The following is a 20,687-nucleotide window of genomic DNA, read 5'->3' on the forward strand; positions in this document are numbered from 1 at the left end:
GCTTCCCCTCTCCACAGATTGACACATTTCTGCCTGCATTGGGGGCACTAACAACTCCACGGCCCTAACAGTTTCATGAATGTATACTTGGAGTGATGATGAAGAAGAATTTATTCATATCCCATCTTTTTCCCTGGTTTAGGCCAATGTATGTGAAGGACTTGGAATATTTTAAAGGACTACCTAAATGATAAGTGTATTTTTAATGACACTGAAGGTTCACCAAAGAAATAATTCATTAGCCCCCTTGGTCTTCACAGAATTACTGGCACCAGGAAGTTTCACCCTTCTTCAAAGCTTTCTGTTACAGATGGTTATTGGGGAACGTGGCAGGTGTTTTTATTATTCTTCAGAGTGAACCAAAGTAGTACTTAAATCTCATAAATTTGGATATTATAGCCCTTATTTTCTGTTTTTAAAATTAGGTTATTTTTCTTATTTAAAGCATTTAAAAGCATTTTTCAACATTTGCTGCAACCCCAGAATTTGTTCCAGTGAGTCTGGGCTCTTGAGCACTCACAGCAGGGCAGTGTCCCTCTGGCCTCCCAGAAATCTCTGAAATTGAGCAGGATGAGTCTGGCCCTGCCCCCAAGGCCAGGTGGAAAGCGCCTTGCAGGGAGCGGGTCTTCAGCACTCACAGCAGGGCAAACATGTAGTCATTTTTGTTAGAATTAATACTAGTTGTTGGGTTGAGATAGGATCAAATGGGACTCTGCTTGTATGACAGGGCTATCCCGACTCCTCACCAAAAAAAGCCATCTGGGTCCCTGCAAAATCTTCTCCTGGAGGTCAGCAGCCCCTCTGGAGCCGAATGGGCTGGGCTACAATGGACTGCTGTAGGCTGTGAAAATTGGAGGAATATGGGAGGGCTGCTTTTCTCAAGTAGAATTGCTTTTCGCTTGCACAAGACATCTCTGGATCTAAGCTATGGTTACAAATGGAATGACTCTTACTTCCGTGCTCTACTTGTGAGTGTCTAGAGAGATATGATTCGCTGGTGTTGGGAACATAATAATGGATTATCTGAACCTTGGTCAAACCTAGCAAAGGCAATTCTGATATTTTTTAATAGAGGTTGAAACAGATTCTTAATAATGTTATAGCTGTGTTTGATAATCCCCTCTCATTTCTTCCCCCTCCCCCAGCATTATATCCTATCTTACACATTAAACCATAGTTACAAGTTTTGGGCCATACTTCTCTTGAAATGTTCTAGGACAAATGGCTCCATTTTAAAGACTGTATTCATTTTTCAAAATGCAATAGAATATTTCGAGTAACTTTTTTTAAAAGAGGGGGGAGAGAGTTAAGATGCTAACCCACACTCCTTGTTTTGAACAGGCACAGAAATTCTTGGCAAATCAGTTCGTATTATATTCTCTACATTAGGAGTTTGCATATTTTTTGCAATTGGCTACATGTTGCTGCCACTATTTGCTTACTTCATCAGAGAATGGCGGATGCTGCTACTGGCTCTTACTGTACCTGGGGTTTGCTGCGTTCCACTGTGGTGGTGAGTCTTAATGTTTGAAAGGCGTTCAGCTTCAGAAATGTGTCATCTGTAGCTGATAGCCTTCAACTTGCATTGTTATATAACCAGCTGGAGGATTTTAACAGCCTTTGGTTGCTGTGGATATATTCCCCACCCCTGGCATTTTGGTTGCAGAGAACAGAATTGTCTTCAATGCCGAACATGTTCTTTACAGATAAATTATCTTTCTTTTTAGAGCTGACTGACTCTGGTAGCTTGGTTGAGTGCATCCTGTGCCGGCTCTTCAATGCAATTTTGAAATTATTTCTCGCCTTTCTTATTCTTTTTCCTCCAGCTTTTTTTATTGCCTTTTTTGAATCTTACTAGATGAGCACTCTTGTACAACCTTTCCCTTTCTCTAATTTTCTTCCATCCCCATTTTCTTCATAGTTACAACTAAAAATTTTCCTGAAATATCTGTTATAAATTACATAAAATAGACAATTCACCTTGTTCCTCCAATAGTAGTCATAGAAAAGTAGTGGTTAAATCTATGTATACCTCATCTTCCGGATCACATTATATAATTTCACTTGGATACCTTCTGTATGTACAGTGGTACCTTGATTTTTGAGCATATTGGAAGCCAAACGTTTTGGTTTTCGAACGTGCCTCCATTTTCGAACGTGCCTCCAAAGTCAAACAACTTCTGCTGCATTTTTTTCAATTTCTTCCATTGACTTTGCCGACCACCCTTTGCACCTCAGTTGTTGAACATTTCGGAAGAGGAACTGTCTTCCAGAACGGAGTACGTTCGACAACCAAGGTACCACTGTATTTGATATATGTAGCCTATTTACTTGTTTGCAACTCTGACATATCTAGGCATAGTGAGGGATTGGGGAAGGCATTGCAACTTTATCTTTAGGGGGGGAAATAGCTCCCTAAAAACCATCGAATGATCAAATGATTCTTAACACGAATGCTGAATCTAACTCAACTGCTAAAACCAGAAAAATATTGAAAACACATATGTACCTGTCTTGGACTGGGTGTGTATGTTTTGCTTGGTATTCGCTCCTGCATTACTGCTCAGTTTGGGATGTGATGTTAAGTTTATTCCAGCATCACCATTTGTAGCAGCTTAATGCTATAGCTATTTTCACTAGTAGGGTATTCAGATGGTGAAGTAGAAGAGCCACACTAGTTCTGCCCTCCATCTGCCCCTGTCTGCCCTGGTGCCCATGGATTTCCGCTGACAGAATTTTTTTCTCCAGTAGCTAGCAATATGTTGGCACTAAATATTTCAGTAATAATAGTTTTTTATTCATTCTATAGTTGGTGTCTGCTCCAAATAACATGAACAGGAGTATGGGCCTTTTTATTCCCCAACCCCACCCCACCCTCCAGCTAATATTTTTTTCATCTTCACTGAAAAAGCTGTTAAATTGATTCTAAAATGTGGTGTACAGCTCAAATGTTCTTGAGGGACATATCACATTTAATTTAACGTATTTATGCTAACTCATTTATCCCTTGTTCTCTCAGTACCCCATAGTTGGCACACACACTCTTCCCTGCTTCCTTCACCACCGCAGGGCTCTCTGAATCCCCCCACCTCTTCTACTCCATAGCTAACACTCCTTTCCCCCCACTACCTCAAGCCTTTCTGCACTCCCAGCTCTGTTTCTTTCTTTTTCTTGCATTAGGCCTTTTGTTTTGTTTACACACACACTTTTGAATACCATTATCTGCTTTCCTTCTCCTGTTCCCCAAGTTCTGGGCGACAGAACATAAGGCATTCACTCTCCTAGAAATTGCACAGTGGTAATTCAAATGGTGGCTAGTTACAACAGGCTAGAAAAACTAGTACAGATTCTACCATGTAGACCTATTGGTAAAGGTATTTGACCATCTCTGCACCCACTTTTGATGTGCTTGAGTGAGGTGGGAACAGCTGCAAACAAGGGGTATTTTTAATTTTCTGAGAAGGATTCGGTCAACTTTTTAGATTTGTTGACTTGAAATAATGATTTGGCAGTGGCCTTAAAATGTCACTATTGTGAACACATCAGTTTCAGATGCTCTTAATATACAGGAGCTGTGCATTTTTAAAAGGATTTTAAGAATCTGCTACCCTGTTAAGCAATTTTGCTTCATTACATTTTAGTCTACAGGGAATGTGTATGGTGTCTTTTCTTCACCCATACTCCATTCCTCCCAACCTCAGACTACTTGTTTGAGTTCTACATAGGTGTCCTCCATCTTTAATCTTGTCCACCAAAGCCCTCTCCCTAAGTTTCTGGTGGCTGATGTTTGATGTGTGTTTTTGCTAGGGAGAAACTTCTAAAATGAATTCCCCACTTTAGCTGCTGAAACAAAAACGTGGTTCAACCTTGGTCCCAGCTGCTTTCTACTCTGCTAATCAGTTTGCCAGTTTGCTGAAGGGTAAAGTTAGAGATTAGAATGTGCCTTGGGGTTGATCTGACTCCCTGAAATGTCCCTACTTTTTAGCCTTGGTTCCACAAAAGTAAAATAGCAGATAGTTTTAATCAAAATCCTGCTAGCTGCCATATGTATTGTTTCCTGTGGTGGTTGCACTAGAGAGCTTTCCCTTTAGTTACTTCTTGTGTCTTCATATAGTTCTTCCTTCCACTTCTAATTTTCCTGCTTTTTATTCCTGTAAATCTTGAGTTGTTGAGCTCATAGCTAGCCAGTGTCCATATGATTCAGCAGCTACAAAGTAAGAGACCACATTTTATAATGGGCCACATTTTTGAAAAGACTGTCACAGATATCTGTAGCAAACTCCCAAAAAGAGGTACTCTCCTTTTCCATTTCTGCTGGCCAAATAACATAAGATTGAAGGAGATGGGTTGCAGCAATCTGAGATCCAAGTGGAATCTCTCTTTTCCAGTTTGCCTGATACACTTTAGATGTGAAGGTAGTTTCTTGGAAGATGGGTATTTATTGAAACAACTTTAGGGGTCCCAGAATGGAAAGTAATCTTGGATGGTAATTATTAGACAGTATGTAGGGTGTAGGAAGCAGACTTTGGCTTGAGTGGCCATGTTATTATGCTCAGGAAACAAAATTCACTCTCTCTCCCCCTCCCCCTCCCCTCCTTTTGGAGGAGGGTTAATTTTGTGTTTTCCATGCATTATTCCCTCATGTTCACTACAACTCTTGGATTTTCATGCATTTCAGCCTTGGCCATTTCAACACTTGCTAATTCCCCTGTGTGTGTACACAAAACTACCCCTCCTAAGTGCTCTTGGATATTTCTCTTTTGGCTTTCAGTTGCGGTCATTTCCTTTACACTTTTTTTTTCAAATCAATACAAATTTAAACAAATTCTCACTGAACTCGCTTCTGGCTGGTTATGTGGTTTCAGTATGAAAAGAGATTATATATATACATATATATATATTTAGAGTTATTTTGTCCATGACTTGATGAAGTAGCATACAAGAGAGTGGGGACCTATTATGCTTAGCTTGACGCTCAGATAAGATCTGTGGTGTGAAGTGAGTTATGCCAAACAGACAACTTCTCAACTTATTTTCATGTATAGATCTGAACTTGTAGAATCCTCTCTCAGTGAACAGCCTCTGTTTTAATATTAAGGTGATAAAGAGAATGTGGTTTAATGGTTTTTATAGGTTTAAGCAAATTAATTCACTTTGTTACAGAAATGCCTTACTACTGCCTTTTTTATTATTTTTCTCTTTTGTATTAAACAAAAACATCCCTGCAGGCAAGCACCTGCATGTAAAGGGTTTTGAGCTCTGTGGACTGGACGTTATAGGAAATAGGGAGCTTCAGACCTCTTGTGTCTCCATCCAGCCCTTTTGCTCTGAATGTCCGTATGTATTAGTCACCCCATAACATACATTCTCTGGGCAACATTTTAATTTATATTTTATTGTATTATATTTTCTTTATTCCTTGTAAACTGCTTTGAGACCCGTATGAGGGGCAAAGTGGTGTATAATTTAAAATAAATACATAAATAATAAACGTACAGTCACTTAAGTTTAAAATAAAATACAACACTAAATATACTAAAGCTCATGTTCCTCAAAAGTTTGCAAGGAGCTGGATGGGAATAAGGGACATGCACATAGACCTCCCATTTCCTGTCGGAGCTTGGTTCTCCTTCTGTGCACATACGGTGGGGTTGGGATAGAGGAACCTGTGCATTATACCATCAGGATTCCTGAACAAGAAAGTATTGCGCTCATGAAATAAAGCTGTTGTGAAGTTCTTTCCTCTCCCCCCTTGGTTGCTTGCGGAAAATCAGTCCTATTTTATATTGGTTAAATTACAGTGCAGACCAGTTTGTTTGCAGCAGAAATCTAAATACTTGTTTGCTACAGTGTGACATATTTGTGTCTGGAAATAAGCTCCATTGAGCTCAGTAGGGCATGCTTCTAGTAAATATGGCCTGGATCCTATGCTTAGTATTACTGTGTTTTGAATTTACTATGTTTAGCATTTAACAGTTGTTCTTAATTAAAACTAATGTTTTTATCTTACTTTGGGGACATTTTGGTTGAAAAGTGGCATTTATGCATTTTTTTAAAGCATGTGGGAAAGATGGTTCTTTTCAAATTCCCATTGGAAATGTATCTATAAGATGATACCGTACAAAAGCCCCTGACATGAGATCAGATCAAAGTGCACTTGTAAGAAACTATATTTTTTTTCTTTTATGGTCATGAGTGGCCACCTCATTCTTTATCAAGCCTTCTAGAGATGGCAGACGTGCCCTAACTCAGTGATGGAACACTTGCCATGCATGCAGAAGGTCTGAAGTTCCTAGGCAGGGATAGGAATGTCCCCTAGCTGATATTGTGAAGAGCTATTGCGAGTCAGCATGGATAATTACTGAGCTGGATGAACCAATGGACTGACTTGGTATAAGGCAGCTTCCCATGTTCCTTTTCACAGAGATTTAGAAAAAGCTTATGCAGTGTCTACCAGTAGTATTCGTCCTTAGCATTCCAGTCCCATAAATGCCTCGGGTGTTAACCCTATATAAAGTTCCTAAGCTTTGCAAGTATTTACAACTGTTACCTGGCCAATTAATGGCCCATAGAATATCATGTAAGGGGAAAGCCTTGCTTTGGTCCACACACACACACACACACACACACACACACTGTGTGGCACCACCCTACCGCATAAGGAAGGGGGAGCAAGAGAACCGGTGGCTGTGTAGGGTTCAGATCAGTTCTTTGCCAGAATAGAGGAATGGGCCATTATTTTGTGCCAGCTTATGATGACTTCTGTGAACAGAGGAATCCTAGTGAAGGAACAAGTAGTGTTTTGGGGTATTATCCATGAACAAATCAGCAAAATAGAAAACAAATCCATAATGATCCACAGGGATAAAAACATCTTTCTGTTGTCAAAATCTTAGAAAGTCCAAATGTGAAATCCTAGCATTTGGTTTGCACATTCTATATATTTCATCTCTGTTATAAAGGAATTGACATTTACATTAATATCTGAGCATTTGGAGGGGGGGGGACAGCAGTTTCTTATCATTCAAAACTTTCTACAGATACTAGAATATCTAATTTCTGAAGTGTTTTTCTGTAAAGAGGGACCATTTCCCCTGTGAAAGAAAGCAATGCCACAACTTATGAGAATGATATTTCAACCTAAATGAATAGTAAGCATGTACTTGCCTTAATCACACGCACAGTTCCTGGCTAACTTCATTTGGATTCTGCTTGAGAAGCAGCCAAGCCCACAAGATGGCACTACTAACATTTCCTCATTTTGCTAAATTCCTGCTGCAATTCAGTTTTGCAGGTTTTTGTGCCACTGCAAAGAATGCCCTCAAAATGTCAAAGCAAGCTCTTCCTCCAAATTGTAAATGAGCATTGATGTGTACACACACCATGCCCAAAGCATTTTTTTGAACTATGATTCATTTTTTAAAAATGTATGTAAGCAAGAAAAAAGCACTCACGAAGCCTACTTCTACATTACATCTGTACCGTTACCATATTACTGATGTCGAATCAGGGCCAGCATCACACTACAGATATATTTCCAATAATCCCTGCTGTAAGTGGGGTTTGCAGTCTGCGCCAATCCCAGCTAGGTTTGCAGTCAGCCCCTTTTGGAAGGTATCCTCAGTTGCAGCTCAGCCTAACTTCGAGCCAGGCTGCAAAGGAAGGAAGAATTTGGAATGCCCTTAAGAGTGCACTTCCAAGTCTTTTCTTTGAAGTTGAGTCACCTGATGTCACGACCTGAACTGTTTGACAGGTGTGTCTCCCCACTCACCTGCCAAAGTGACCCGCAGGAGATTGGGGAATTGAAGTTCTGACTGCTGGATGGATCCTGTTCTCCACCATTGGTATACAGCCTTAGTAATGGTTGTTGTACATTAAAGCTGCTGTTTAAACACGCTTTCAGTTTTACTGAAATTTAGTATTATTAATATTGAGGCAAATGTGCTTTAGAACCAGACTATTTGGCTTTTCCTTTTACATGGGTCACAGGTTTGATCCCCATATGGGACAACTGCATATTCCTGCATTGCAGGGGATTGGACTAGATGATGCTCAGAGTCCCTTCCAACTCTACACTTTGATGATACTCTTCTAAAGCATCGATATGCTCCATACCATTGCTGAAACAGATCTGATTGTTTTTATTTAGCATTACATTAAACGAGGAATACCTTTTTATGATTTGTGACATATAAAACATAGCCATGAGGTAAGAAGAGTTTGGCTCACCTCGTCCTCAGGCACCTTTTTGATATGAAATACAGACCTCATTCCTTGCATAACACACAAACAGGAGAGACATGCATAAAACACACATAGCCTGCTCAATCATGTCTACAAACTCCATCTAAGGAAGTAATTGGCTTACAAAGTTCCTTTGAACCAGCAAGTTCATAGTTTTAAAAATATCAGCTTGATTATTTGACGCTTGTTTCAGGCTCATTCCTGAGTCTCCCCGGTGGTTGATCTCTCAAGGAAGATTTGAAGAAGCTGAAATTATTATTCGAAAGGCTGCCAAAATGAATGGTGTTCCAGCCCCAGCAATACTTATAGATCCTGTGGAGGTAAATATTTCCATGTGCTTGACTACTTTGTGATCCTTCTCTGTAACTGTTTCAAACGGGTTTTGTGGTTACAATAAGCCAGTATAGTAAACAAGCCACAACAGGAACATTTGTCATACTAATAAGTAGTAAATATGTGCCACTGGCAGTTTATGGCTCATGCAGTCTTTACATTTATTATTACTTCCAGGGCCAGCCCACCCATGAGGCAAGGTGAGGCAATCACCGCCAGACATCAGGATCCCCAGGGGCAGCAGATCCTGATGTCTTTCTTTCTTCCCTGCCTTGTTCCCTCACCCCTTCTTCCCTGGCAGAGAGGGGGGCACTATTTTAGGGTCTTCCTCACCTGTCAAAATGTATTGGGCCAGCTCTGATTACTTTAGCAGCAAGAACTCTCTTAATTTGCTGAAAGATAGGTGTGTCTTGCTTGCCTGTTCTTTGTGGCAAGATCTTTGGATACTTTCAACAAAGAAGTAAAAATAAGGATCTCAGTTTGGTGGGCAAATCATTAGCTTTGAAAAATATTTTCACTGAGATAAAATGGTGTTTAGCATTAGATTATTATTTTTTAATGGGCAACCTGTGACTTTCTAACCTGTTGCTAATGTGTTAGTAAAATAACTCACTTAAATTCCCTTAGTCTCTGAGCAGTGTTGTAGAAACATGTGCAAGGGCCAACTGGTTGCTCTAGTCTGCTATGGGCAAAGGAAAATAGGTCACCTGATTCCATGTGGCATCAAGTGATTGACAGGTGGGCCGTCCTGCCAGCCTATCAGAGTTGGCCCATGAAGGGTAGTGATAAGGACCTGACCCTCTGGCTGGACCCAGTTCCCCACTCCTAATTGAGTTGAACTCATCTAGCTTTCTACTGTAAGGTAGATTTCTAACCTGTAACCCTCTTCTGCACCTTACCTTGAATTCTGAACTTGGTTCCACCAATGGCTTTACTATTGCTAAAAGAAAAAGGCAGAGCGGGACAATTCTAGCGTTGTGTTCATTTTACACATAAAATAGGTAGCTGACATATTGCAGTGAACAACAGAATACATTTGATAACAGGACCACTACAAAAGGGGAAGAAATCAGACTCAGAAATGTAATGGTGTCTCAGAACTTCCCTTAGACATATGATAGTGGATTACCTGTATCTAACAACTGATTTCCAGCTAACTTGAATCCTATTTCATGACTTCAGTTTTATTGCACCACCGCCCTGATCACAATTGTTTCCCATTTTGGGTACTGAGGGCTTTTAAGCTTGTTTTGTTTTTGGGAATCATTTTCACTTTCTTTTCCCCCCACTCCTAAGATACAAGATATGAAGGCCAAGCAGCAGCAAGGATTACTTCTGGACTTGTTCAGAACCCGAAATATTGCAACTATCACTGTCTTTTCTCTTCTCTTATGGTAAGTGTGTGTATGTTTCTAAAGCACATAAGGATCAAGGGAATATGGACACTGCAAACCATGTATGAACTGAGTTGTTCAAATTCCTACCTAAGTGTTTAAATAGCAGGTTCAAATTCAACATACATTATTTTGCGAGTTGCTCAGCAGTCTACTGCAATTGTGGGAATATTTAGTTTCTACATGTTTCTAGCCTCTGCGATATTAAATGGATTCCTTATGAAATTGAGGACAGTGATGGGGGCTACTCCCTTAATGCATGCAGACAATTATGTCTGGCAATGTTCAATAAAAGAAAAACAGTCAAGGAAAATAGTCTTTTTAAAAACCAAAACAAACCTAATAATTGCCCACTAAAATTCTTCATCCTGGCAGGTCAAATACCTATCAGAATAAAAATGTCTTCACTAAAAAGCAAACAGCTGAGACAAACGAAGAAATCAAACGGGCCTCCCAGGTCAGGGAATTCCAAAATAGCTGCTTCCTTGTTCTTTGCACTAAAACTACTAAACATTCTTGAACAAGATGGAAACAAGAGGAAAAAATGCACCCGCTTGAGGTACAGTAAGTCCACAACTTACATAGGGTTTACGTTCTGAAGATCATGCCTAAAGCCAAAATCACATATAGTAGAAACCCACTGGGTTCAATGGCAGGTGGGATTGTCAAAATAATTTCCCCAGAACCCTGCCTCCTTTCTGCCCACCCCCTTCCTACCCCCTTCTTTTTGGCATGCATGTAAAGCTGAATGCAGACAAGTTAAATGTTGTGGGCTTAGTATACTTAGCTTACTAAATGGCCATTAGGAAATCCAGACCATTTTGAAGATTCAGAGCTGTTACTAATGAAAGCACTTCTTACAAAGAGCTGTAACAAATGCTGGCACCGCATGGATATGGGTAACTGAGTCAGATAATGAGTATCTATTAGACCACATTTCATCTTCAGAGTAAAGTCCCCTCAGTTACATAGCAGCTGCAGAACAGCTACAAAAAATAATAATTCTCCCTGCTCATGAAAATCTCATATAGTGCAACTCAGGCCTAGGGAATCTTTGACCTGCCACATGTTGTTGGATTACAATTCCCATCATCCCTGACCATTGGCCCTGCTGGTGGGGGCTGATGCACTTGGAATCCAACAACAGATTCTCCACTCCTGGCTTGAGACCTTGGGTAACAGAAACCTGATAAGGTTGCTACCTTATGTCAGGATTAAAAGCTAGAAAATTTCTTTCCATGGCTGGGCCTAGTATAGAGCTCTTATTTAAAACTTCTTATTTCAAACAAGAAAATAAAATCAAAGCTAGAAAATGTCCAATGTGTCTTAGCTATACCTTTTGGAGGGGCAAAATTCTGTAAATGTTGTTACTACTTGCCTCTGACTGAGAGTAGTGCTCAGTGACCTTTGGTCTGATTGATAAGGCAAGTGTTATGCTTGTCTTTTGGGATGAAAACATTTTATTTTATTTATTTTTAAAATGTGTAGAGCACTCTGTATCTGAAAATGGATCTCAGGGCAGTATACAAAAATGTTTAAAACCGCAAATACATTCTAAAACAAAGTGTTACTACATGGAATGGTAGCGTAGAAAATAACTAGCTATTGTTGTACTGGCTAATACTTTGAACATCAAGGCACATTATTATTATTATTTCTCCCTTTCCTATTCCAGGATGTTTACATCTATTGGCTACTTTGGCTTGTCACTCAACACCCCCAATCTACATGGAGATGCCTACCTCAATTGTTTCCTGTCAGCAGTAATTGAGGTTCCAGCCTATGTGATTGCTTGGCTTCTGCTCCGAACCTTACCTCGGCGTTATTCAATAGCTGGCACCCTTTTCTTGGGTGGAGGAGTTATTCTTTTCATTCAACTGGTACCTCCAAGTATGAACACCCACCAATGCTATAGATGTGTTGATTTTTGACCGTACTGTGCAAGGCAGGGGTGGAGAACATTTTTCATTTCAATGGCCACATTTCTTTCTGGGCAACCTTCTGAGCACCAGATGGCAGTGTTTAGGCTGAGGCAAAAGTGTGAAGCATAAACTATATATATTGGGCTACATGCAATGCTCTATCCTCCATCTGGGCAAGCAAGAGGCATTAACAAAGTTCAAGGACATATTCCAGCCAGACAAAAACACTTGAGGGTGTGCAGCTGGGCCAGTGAAGGCTGTGGTCAGGGAAGTGTCCTGAGAGCCACACATAAAGGCATGGAGGGCCATATTTGGCTCCTGGGCTTAGGGTTCCCCACCCCTGGTGTAAAGACTCTGCTAGAGGATTGGGTATTGGAAAAGACCAACTTGAGCTAAGTATCCTTGAGTTTTGTTTAGCTCCATTATCCTAGTCGCTTATCCATGTTGCAAGTTAGATTATGGACTTGCTTCCTCTGTACTTTAGGACGTATCATCATGCATTTATTCTAACAGGGATTTGAAGCATGAAAGCTTCACTTCCTAGTCCTATCTATGTGCATAAATGAAAGCTATGTAGCTCAGAGGTTGACTGGACCAGGTCCTTGCCTTCTTAGTGCCTTCATTTACTTGCACCCATGCAGAAAATGACAAGTCTCTGGTTAGTAGTGATGGTGCAGCCTTCAGATGTTTTGAACCACAGCTCCCATCAGCCTTGTCTAACTCTGGCAAAGGTTAATATCATGGATGAAGGCACAGCTCTTAATGGCCCTGCCTATATAACAAATGTGCAGTGTTAAATAGTTAAACTTATTTGGTGCATTTAATGCTATTATGGTTAAATAGATTTTCTACATTTAGCTATTGGAACTAGTATACCTGCAGCTTAGTCTCAGACCTGTTGTGTAAATCAAGTATTTACAGGTACCACTAACCAACAAGGCATATATGCTGACATGCTGCAGTGCTCTTAGCAACATTTAAAACAGTTGTAGGATAAGTAAGAATAGTTGGGATAAAAGGAGGGTTTCTAGAAAGGTGGTGAATAACAATAGAGGTCTTATGACTCTGTTTCTGTTCCTCTGCAGACCTCAACCTCCTGTCTGTTATCTTGGTGATGTTGGGGAAATTTGGCATCACGTCTGCCTTCTCTATGCTTTATGTTTACACCGCAGAGCTCTATCCAACCATAGTAAGAAACATGGCCGTAGGTGCCACCTCCATGTCATCCCGTGTGGGCAGCATCATTGCTCCTTACTTTGTTTACCTTGGTAAGAAGTCTCCTATCATTTTAAGAATCTTGCAGTTCACTTTTCTGTCATCTCTAGGTAGCTGTTGCATAAGTTCAATTCTGACTGCCTTATCCATGAGTCACTCCTTGCTTCAAAACACTTACCCTCAAACTTCCAACATGCAGTAGTGTAATTATTATTTATTATGCATTTGAGCTACATTTTTAAAACAACCTTCACTTCCCAGTTCCCATCTAATTTAGGATTATGAAACTGAATGACCTTAAACTAGGATGGATAATCTGACAGCTTTGTTTTCACTTGGTTTTTATTTTTTTTAATAACCTTAAATTCAGTTTGTAACATTTTCACATCAGTTTGCTTTTTTTTTTTTAGTTCTCATGAAAATTTATCAGCATTTTAGTTCACATTTCTCCTAATACACATTTTGCAAGCAATTTCCCCTCATACAGTGCAATTTTTGATTATGCTTTTACCAATGTATATATTTTTATGCAAACTGAGTATGTATATATTTGTGTTCACATTTTATTTATTTTTTTGGTTGGAAAAGTATGAATTTTGAAGGATAACCGCATTTCAGTTTGCATATTGTTTCAGGAAGTCCAAATTGGCTAATTTCATGTTAAAATACGAAATTCTCCCCCCCCCCCCCCATATCTTGAAATATTCACTGTATTTTAACCTAGCCTACCTCATAAGAACATTGTTGAGGATGAAATAGATAAACCCATGCATGCTGCCTTGGTATCCTTAGAGGAAGGACAGTATGCAAATATGATAAAGTAATAATTACTTCAGTTCTTCTGTAACTATATTGGAATATAATCTAAACTTTGGAACTTCTGTCTCTCACCAGGTGCCTATGATAGATTTCTACCTTATATCGTCATGGGCAGTCTGACTGTGCTGATAGGGATTCTCACCCTGTTCCTCCCAGAGAGTTATGGGAATCCTCTGCCAGAAACGTTTGAAGAGATGCTGCGGGTTAAAGGGTAAACACATTTCACTAAAATAAAGCTCACCCTTGCATTGTATTTTTGAGGTCATGGAGTATAATGAACTTTTGGCCTGGAGGCAGAATGTCAAATCTACTTAGATGCTATGCAAGCTTCAACAGGATGCTAGGAGCTAAACGAAACCATAAAGGAAAATAAGTTTGTTTCTTTAAGGTTCTTATATACTACTAGGTACTTTGTCCCTGCTTGCTCTGCTAACCAATCCCTCTGCCTTTCCCAAATGAACACTCCAGAATAATAGAATTGTAGAGTTGGAAGGGACCCCAAGGGTCATCTAGTCCAACCCTCTGCACTGCAGGACTCTCAGCTAAAGCATCCATGACAGATGGCCATCCAACCTCTGCTTATAAACCTCCAAGGAATGAGGGAGACCGTTCCACTGTCGAACAGCTCTCAATGTCATAACGGTTTTCCTGATGTTTAGAGCATCTACTTCCCACCCCAGTCAACTACTAAGCTTGCTTTTCACCATCCTAATTCTATTTCTGAAGCCACTTTTCTCTTTTATTCTGCATCTCCGCTTTTCACCCCATGACCCTATTGCATTCTTCCCCTCCTTTTGTGGAACGCCCCCCTTGAACACGACCCCACCCATGGTAACCTCTGGCATCTTCCTCCTCCCAAGCATTTAAACTGCAAAGCACCCATCTTACTTTCTGCCCAGTTATGAAGCCACCATTGCCTCCTTTCACCAGAGGTACTGCCCCTCCCCTAGCACCCCATACACCCCAATCATGACAATAATACTACTATTAAGATAAACCAGTGTTACTGTTAGGGAATACAATGTTCAGATTGTACATAATGTATTAGAAATCACCCCAGAATCAGCCCTACTAAACATCTTCCAAAACATTTACATCACAAAGAACTCATAACCCACCTACTTTCAGCAGCCAGAAACATCATAACCAGACACTGGCGAGACCTGTCAGGAGTAAGCATGGACCAAGGGTACCAAATAGTATGGGAAACAGCAGTACTAGAAAAATTAACCAATAAACTGAAACTGACACAGAGACAAATAGAAGAAGATGCCTTCACCCCGGTATGGCTCCCCTTTATCACATACACAGCCTAACAAGACAACGACAAAAATCCACCAACAGCATACAAATCAATATGGCTAACCTGATCCAAAACACTCACCCACCCCACTCACACATGAAAACAAAGTTCACCACAGCCAATCACAAATGAACAACCACACCCTAGGCCAACCCCAACCTCTCTCACCACCAAAGGAAAACAAGCAAATAGCAGAGAACCTGCACAAATGACACTGACACAAAACCCCACACATACATTAAGTAAAATAGAAACATCACCACCCGACCCCACACCCACTTGGCTTTCCCCCCTCCATCTCTTTCCCCCTTTTCTTCCTAATGTAACACTAATGTCTCAACAAATGAAACTGATCTGTAAAAATGTTACTTGGAAAAGAAAAAGAGAGAGACATGGCTCATACTTTTGTAAATCAATAAATTTTTTAATAAAAATACATTTTAATCTCAAAAAAAAAAAAAAGATTGTACGTAATGCTTTCTCATTGTGGATGCTGAAAAACAAAAGGATGTATCTCAGTGAGGACATTGCCTTAAATGCTCTCCTTCAGCAAGTGTCAGTTCTAAAATGACCCCAGTGCTCTTGCAGCTTGAGCCTCTGCATGCTTCCTCAGAAGTACCAGTAAATCCAACTCAGTTCAATAGATCTTGCTTCCCACTAAGTGTGTTTAGGATTGCCTTAATTGGATTACAGATGCTCTTTGCTGAAATATGGATGGTTGGACAAAATTGTATTGTAGGAGAGTTCCTGTGGGGAAAATATAAACCAGTGCTTTGCTGTTTCTGTTTCTAATGTATGTAATCTCCTGTTTATTTTCAGATTCAGAAATAGAAAACACACCTACAAAATAGGGAGTTCAAAGCAGAGTGAACTGAACTCCAGGACTATGAGAACATCGTTGTGATCATATATCTTTGCCTTTTACTGAAATGAACAACCAGGACTTGTTAAATTGCAACTATGAAGATAAATGAAAAAATTATTTACCATACTAGGCAGCAGTTGTCCTAATAATCTCATGTTTCAGAACACTGGTGTACCAAATGTGTGGGTTTTTATGCTAAGTCATTGTCAGCATGTATAAAGCTCCTCCATCTTTTTTTTCTTTCTTTTTTGTGCCTTGGTTTTGGGGTTTGTTTTGTGAAGCCTTGAGCACTTTTTTTCATCTCCTTGGGATTTATGTAGTACTGTATGTACATTTTAAGAGCAGGCCATCAATGATGGTTGGACGAAGTAGAGGTAATTACTGTAGAATCTTCAGTTGTACTTGATGGCACATCAAGCTGCCCTGAATCCCATATTTCACTTTCAAAAGGCCCTTAAATAGGTGGATAGATTGTTTTAAGGAAATAAATGGTACTGAAATTAATGGAGCTGTTACCAGAAAGTACTTTGAGAACCAAGCTTCATTTTCTTACACTAACTGGAACATCTTGAAAAGGAACAGAATTTTAGTAGACAACACTTTATCCCCAATAAATCATAGATGTAAAATTTTAAAGCCATTTTTGAAAATAGACACATTCTCTTTAGAGTCTATGTCATTGTCAGGAGGTTTGTACAGAAAGCAGTACTGTATATCAAAGTACTTGCAAGTTTTATTCACTTCAATGAAGCCCAGGCCCGGCAGTGTTTCTGGAGACTGGGCCTTGCAAAAAAAATTGACAGTGCAACCGTGGCTGCAAACCTATATACATTTGTTTGAGAGCAAGGCCAATTGAACCCATTGGACTTATTTCGGAATAGATATATATATATAGGCTTCAGCTGAAAGCTTGCAAGTTGCATTTCCTATTGTTATGCCAAACACTCTTATTCCTCCTAAGTACCTAGCAAATAAAAGTTAGTTCAATATAATTGCTAAATTAAATTTTCTGTAGCAGATAAAATTATTGGAACTGGATACAAACCAACATTTAGAGAGAGACACTGTTTTTTCTGGAACCAGTACTACTGCAAACCAGATCTTAGGTTGCACTTGTGCCATTCTGCCACAGAAATCCATTGTGAAGCTGGAATCTTCTAATTTTTTATATTATGCACACTGTAAATTTCTATATTTAGGACAAAGTAGAAGAAGTATTTAAGTAAGGGAAGACTTCATTACCTAAAACACGTTTTGTTGTTTCCTTAAGAGATTTTGAGCACATTTTCTGCTGAGAAATGAATATTGGTGAGAGAGTTAACAAGTCAGGTATTGATTGACATTGAGATTTGTGCCAAGTAAAGTTCATGTATAGATGGCAATTACCCACTTAACAGTGAAATTATCTGCTTGGAATATGTATTAGATAATCTCCTGGTTTGTTGCCTCAGAATGAACAATTTCCTAGTGCAGATTTTGAGGACCTAGTCATATATACTAGCAGCCCTGTTGGGGGAAGACTGTGGTGTGTCTGCTTCCATGCTGCAACTTCCACAAAATACAGTCCAGAGGAACTTAGAATGATCAAAGACTGAAGTAGAGGGACCTTCCTTGTCTATTTTTAAAGCCTAAACGTACCAATGCACCAGAACTCCACAGTATATCGTTGCTATGTTTGAAATATGGTTAGAACCTGCTTCATGACATCACTTCTGATCCATCAGGTCAGGAAATGTGGCAAGGTGATCATGTTTTGCAGGTTCTTGGCACCCAGTTCTCTAAAGGACTATAAAGATCTGGTGCTCCACATTCTATATGGGTGATCCCTGCCCTCCTTTAAACAGCAGGGGAGCAGCTGGATATGCCAGAGTTCTTAAATGGAAACACCTTTCTGATTTTGCAAGCGGCCTAACAAATGTTATTAATGTTGCAAGCCCAATATTTCACCATTGCAAAATTAGCCAGTTTTTTTCAGAAACAATTTTATTTGCCATATGACAGCCTGTACCATTGATACACCATTGTGCCAAAACAAGGTACTCCTTTATTTTCTGTGTGTTATGTATGTGTATTTTTCTTGGGGGGGGGGGGTTGCCACAAAAAATATCTCTAGCCCCATGTGTAGCATGGCTTGGTTGTCTTGGTTGCTGGTAAGGTGGCCAGTTTCTGAGCCAGAGACTAGTCGTTGCTTTTATACGTAAATATTTGGCAACATTCTTTCATGGTCTTGCTCTGCAGCAGAAATTCCAAACGCAGTCTTTCTGATTAGGTTATATATATATATATATATATATATATATATATATATATGGAGCTCTTGATCCTAATAGATTTCTCAGCACACTCTAAACATCTGCAAAGGATAAAATTGTTTACATAATCTATTGCAGTTTGGCAATATGTACCATGGCATCTTTTTATGTATATATTTTATACAAAAATAATGGATTCTTATCCTGTTTTACACTGTTGTAACTGTCACTATTTCTAACATATACACTTTAATATCTCTCTCTATATATTGTGGTATTTTTGTGAAAGACTTTGTTTTGCCAGTGTTTCTGTAACAATTTAAAGTTCTCTCAATTTTTAAGTGGGCAAATTCCAATGTAGCTCCTTAGGCAGTGCTTTTAAAAAATCTTTTGGAATCTTAAAACATGAAGCTGCACTTTCTAGAGGATTGTGATGAGATATAAAATAAAGGCCTTTTAAAAGGGACCAGCTCTGTAAAAATTCCCCCAATATTGCTTGATTTGACTAAAAGTTCTTGGGGTATATTTGCCTTTTAAAGTATGGGTGATGGTTTCATAGAAAATGAGATCAGTTATGTTACTAAAAGCTGTGACTGTAAGGGTCTGCTTCCTGCCATGCAACACAGCTTCTGGTCTGAAGAGATCTTATTTAGTAACTACATACGGTATGTGGTTGAAGAAACCCACCGTAACATTTCTATGTGCTTTGCTATAAAAACTGTAGGGGCTTGGGAACTGGAATGGATTTTTATACTAAGTCTTTACAGTATTGATCCTAGAAAGAGTTGCTTGATTCTTGTGGAGCATTTACAAGGAAAATGTACATTCTCTGCCAAATGATTCCTCTCAGGGATTTGCCAGGTGGTATCTGCGTTAGTCCAAAGATTGTGAAAGAAAGAAGGATCAAGATGGAGAGACTTCTGTTGTTGGCACCTTATTTTTCTTTTTCTTATTTTTCTTTCTTACTGTAAATCTTCCAGAAGGTGCTGGCAAAAGCTTTAATTTACTTTTGTGGGACTATCCTATCTTTTTATTACAGGGCTGTACAACTTTGACCCACTTGGCAAAACACAGCCAACCAGCAGCTTAATCTGCCTGTTTTTGCTGGGATGGCACAAACTATAAAGATACCAGGCTCCTAGTGGGCTGTGTATGGCTCTGCGGTCACAGATTTAAGTTGTGCTGCAATCTTTGTAAAGTGCCTGCTGGTCAGGTTGGGCCCAGGATATTTCTTTATTAGAAGGGAGAAATGTTTGATCAAAGTATTTCTACTAACCTGAGTGGAAGTCTCCCTTTTCTTAGACCTCACCTAGCTGCTATCTGAGATGCCCCTCTCCTTTCCATGTTATATCTGAATAATGTATACACTGTTTAGATCTACAAATGTTTTGTGTGTGATTTTTAAAATATGCTATGCATCACCATGTAGCAGTTGCCTCTTTATTTTTCCATATTGGCAGGAAAAAAAGAAATACAATTGCACTGACCAGTTTCCTCTAGGTATTAAAAAAAAAAATCTCTTTCTAAGATATGGTTGCAAGACCAAAAAAACACACAAAAAACCGCTGTGTAAATACTCAGATATTGTGTTATGTAAGTGGGACAATGAGAGAAACAAACCAGTACAAATGTCCTCGCCTGAAAATGGAAGAACTGGTATGAATTTGCACTGAATCATATAGATAGACCTGTCAGTATGAAGCATTATTCTAACTGGTTCTAGTAAAGGCACTACAGTTACTGTTCCACCACGTTCTCAACCTTTGTTGCATGTTCTTTGGTATAATAAATAAATAATAATGCCACAAAATAAAGCTACTGTGATTACCAGAGAATTTGCTTTTTTGGTCTGAAGGTGGGGGAGAGAAGTAATGAGCATCTTGGAAGTCTCTAGTCACTTTTTCCACCATTAGAATTTTTGATTCCCACAATTAACTTGCAGAATTGGAAGAATTAGTGCGTGTGTCTATTAGTACATCAGATAGGTATTCCAGAATCCAGCAGCAGCCATTGCACCCACAAATTCCAGAGGATTAGCCATGTCATTCTGTTGCATGATATGATGAAACAGAAAATCACAGCACTATAAAATTGGAAGTAGCTTAAAGACCATCTAGTCAACAAATGCCTGTGATTCTTATTTCCAGAATGAAACAGGGTTACAGCCTTAAAATAATTTTATTTATACATTTAATATTGCAAATCTGAGTATCACTACAATATGTACTCCAGTATGCAACAAATGTGGTTGCTTTTTGCCAGGTACAACCAAACAATTGCATCTATTTTCACAGTGAATCTTAGTAAAATCTGTCCATTTCCACACACTCCAAAACTTCA

At 39.3% G+C, this 20,687-nt stretch overlaps 1 protein-coding gene across 1 annotated transcript in view; it reads left to right on the forward strand.

The window, feature by feature from the left end:
• Window positions 1-20,182, forward strand: part of SLC22A4 (solute carrier family 22 member 4) — a 50,521-nt gene extending 30,339 nt beyond the window's left edge. The window contains exons 4-10 of the mRNA XM_083428735.1: window positions 1,342-1,513; window positions 8,438-8,564; window positions 9,874-9,971; window positions 11,647-11,861; window positions 12,979-13,161; window positions 14,003-14,138; window positions 16,050-20,182. Coding sequence (XP_083284861.1) covers window positions 1,342-1,513; window positions 8,438-8,564; window positions 9,874-9,971; window positions 11,647-11,861; window positions 12,979-13,161; window positions 14,003-14,138; window positions 16,050-16,134 — 1,016 coding nt within the window. The 3' untranslated portion in view covers window positions 16,135-20,182. The remainder of the gene's footprint in view (window positions 1-1,341; window positions 1,514-8,437; window positions 8,565-9,873; window positions 9,972-11,646; window positions 11,862-12,978; window positions 13,162-14,002; window positions 14,139-16,049) is intronic.
• The last annotated feature ends 505 nt before the right edge of the window (window positions 20,183-20,687 follow it).

Source organism: Podarcis tiliguerta (genome assembly GCF_965153285.1).
Source record: "Podarcis tiliguerta genome assembly, chromosome: 2".
Lineage (NCBI taxonomy): Eukaryota > Metazoa > Chordata > Lepidosauria > Squamata > Lacertidae > Podarcis > Podarcis tiliguerta.